Raw genomic sequence first — 2293 nt, forward strand, 5'->3', positions numbered from 1 at the left:
TACCCACTCCTCCTCCCATACCCACTCCCCCTCCCATCGCCACTCCTCCTGTTATCCCCACTGCTCCTCCAATCCCTCCTCCTGCAATGCCGGATGCCCCTCCTCCTCCCATTGCTACTCCGCCTGTGGCTCCTCCTCCCGCTCCACCTCCACCACGACCATAGATCTCACATGGGATCTCCTCTGTGACGCGATCTTCAATGACCTGCTGGTCGCAGTCGTGAGTCTGTGAGTGCTGCTTGTAGCCGTAGCAGCTCTTCTTGTAGCTGGCCGTGGAGTTGAAAGTCTTCATGGGCGGTGGCTTGGAGAAGTCGTTGTGGTAGGACAGCTCCATAGAGCTCAGGGTGGTGCGGCTGTGCTTCATACTGCCGCCGCCAGTAGCCACTGAGGCTTGTGAGCCACAGTGGTGCTCGTGGACACAGCGGGACATGGTGGACGAGCGCCGCAGCTTGTGGAAGCTGTCCAGCTCCTCAGACAGGTCAGCTAAATCTGATGAGATCTCTTTGTCACGTAGAGAGAAGAGCTCATAGTGGGGCGGGTCGAAGACCTCCTGGAAGCCTGCCTTGTTGAAAACACCAGGCCGGCGAGCTACAACCTTGAAAAGGAAAAAGGGGATGTTACACAGTTCTGTGCACCAATCAGAATTTAGCAACATTTGAATCAGGTGTGATGACGGTTGGTTGGTTGTTGCTTATGTTACCAGACCACTGTCAAATCAGATCAGCAAATATACTTTTAATTATAGTATAGTTAAAATAGAATAGTAAGTATAACTATATTATATAATTATACTTTATATTAGATTTGAAGTTTTCAGGGGCTTTAAAGGTTAGGCTATATATATATACTGTATATATGAAATGTATAACAATACAGCAGCAAACAACAGAGAATGACATCCCCCTCCCTGGTGGTGATTCCTACCCTAAAACAAGCATTTAAAACTCAAAACAGCTTGTAGTCGCACATACCTTACCTTTTTTAATTTTGGCACTATATTTTTCTTATTACTAGATAATCAACAAAAAGACACAATACTTGTTTGCTAGTATTTTTTTTTTTACATCTATCTAAAACATTTGCTGCTAAATGTCCTTTCTAGAACCACCATTTTCCACAATGTCCAGCAGTCATACTGAGAGAAATCCATTACAGAATTTCTTTACGTACAGAAGCCCCAATAGATATAGAATGCCCAGAAGAAATGTTTTCTGGGCATTGTGGGAAATCACAAACTGAAATAAAAATAGATGAGGCAGGTTAATAGAATGTGGGTAAACTACACAGAAAACCACACAGAAACTAAACTCTACTAAACTAAACTAATCTCTCCTATATACTGCATTATTTCTGATACGGTTTGTAATGATGCATTTGTCTTTCTTCTCTGTCTCCAGAGCTACGTGCGCCCCCAACCAGTCTGGAATCCCACCATCACTTTCAATTATGTGTCTCCTTTTCTCTGGCTTGGTCTGCTTTCCTGCTGAACAAAAGGTCAACCACAAAGGATGAGTTACCTTTTTCCTTGGCTGCTTCATCTGGACCAGGATGGAGATGATAAGAAGAACCAGAACTATGCCTGATGAGACACCAATGACAGTGCCATGGGTCTTAGTGATCTGATGAAAAAGCCCACTAGATCGCTTCTCTGGAGGGGGAAGGGTGAGCGGAGGAGAGAAGATGTTAGTGTTTGAAAATAAAATATTTTCAAAAAGAAAAATCAATTACCAACCCCCGAAAAACTGCAAAAATAGATCCAAATTCAACATAATAACCTCAACTGGGAATAGTGGGCAGAAAGAAGACAAATCACCTTTGCAGTGGTTTTCATCCCATGGGTACACGCAGTTCTGAACCCCATTGCACACCAGGGAGTTGTTAATACACATGTTGCTGTGGCAGAAGAATGTATTGCCTGAACAGGGGGCTGCAGGCAGAAGACAAAAGATAATGGAATTTAGAAACAACAACAGGATAACAGCTGTCTGACAGTGCTGAGTAAAAAATGACTACACTGTGAAAAAGACTTAGGCTATTTTGATGGTAATAACAATAAAACAATAACAACAATAAAATATCGATAATCTGGCTCTTGAAATCTGTGAAGGCATGTAATAAAAGATAGAATGTTCTATTATTTCTTGAAACACTTGAGGTCTAATGGAGACAGTCCACACACAAGGCCATACATCATCATTTCCTGCAGACACTACATCGGGGTGATGAGGGGAGGAAATGGCAGCTTCACTAAGCTGAAGCCTTCTTGTCAAGGGAGTTTGAGGAGCAGGAGACG

At 43.3% G+C, this 2293-nt stretch overlaps 1 protein-coding gene across 1 annotated transcript in view; it reads right to left on the reverse strand.

Annotated features, from left to right (window-relative positions):
* LOC118343448 (neuropilin and tolloid-like protein 2) overlaps positions 1-2293 on the reverse strand; it is an 18960-nt gene that overhangs the window by 1360 nt on the left and 15307 nt on the right. The window contains exons 8-10 of the mRNA XM_035682259.1: positions 1814-1927; positions 1518-1648; positions 3-595 (exon numbers count right to left, since the gene is read on the reverse strand). Coding sequence (XP_035538152.1) covers positions 3-595; positions 1518-1648; positions 1814-1927 — 838 coding nt within the window. The remainder of the gene's footprint in view (positions 1-2; positions 596-1517; positions 1649-1813; positions 1928-2293) is intronic.

Source organism: Morone saxatilis, unplaced genomic scaffold (assembly GCF_004916995.1).
Source record: "Morone saxatilis isolate NCDOM2014 unplaced genomic scaffold, NCSU_SB_2.0 Contig11, whole genome shotgun sequence".
NCBI classification, from domain to species: domain Eukaryota; kingdom Metazoa; phylum Chordata; class Actinopteri; family Moronidae; genus Morone; species Morone saxatilis.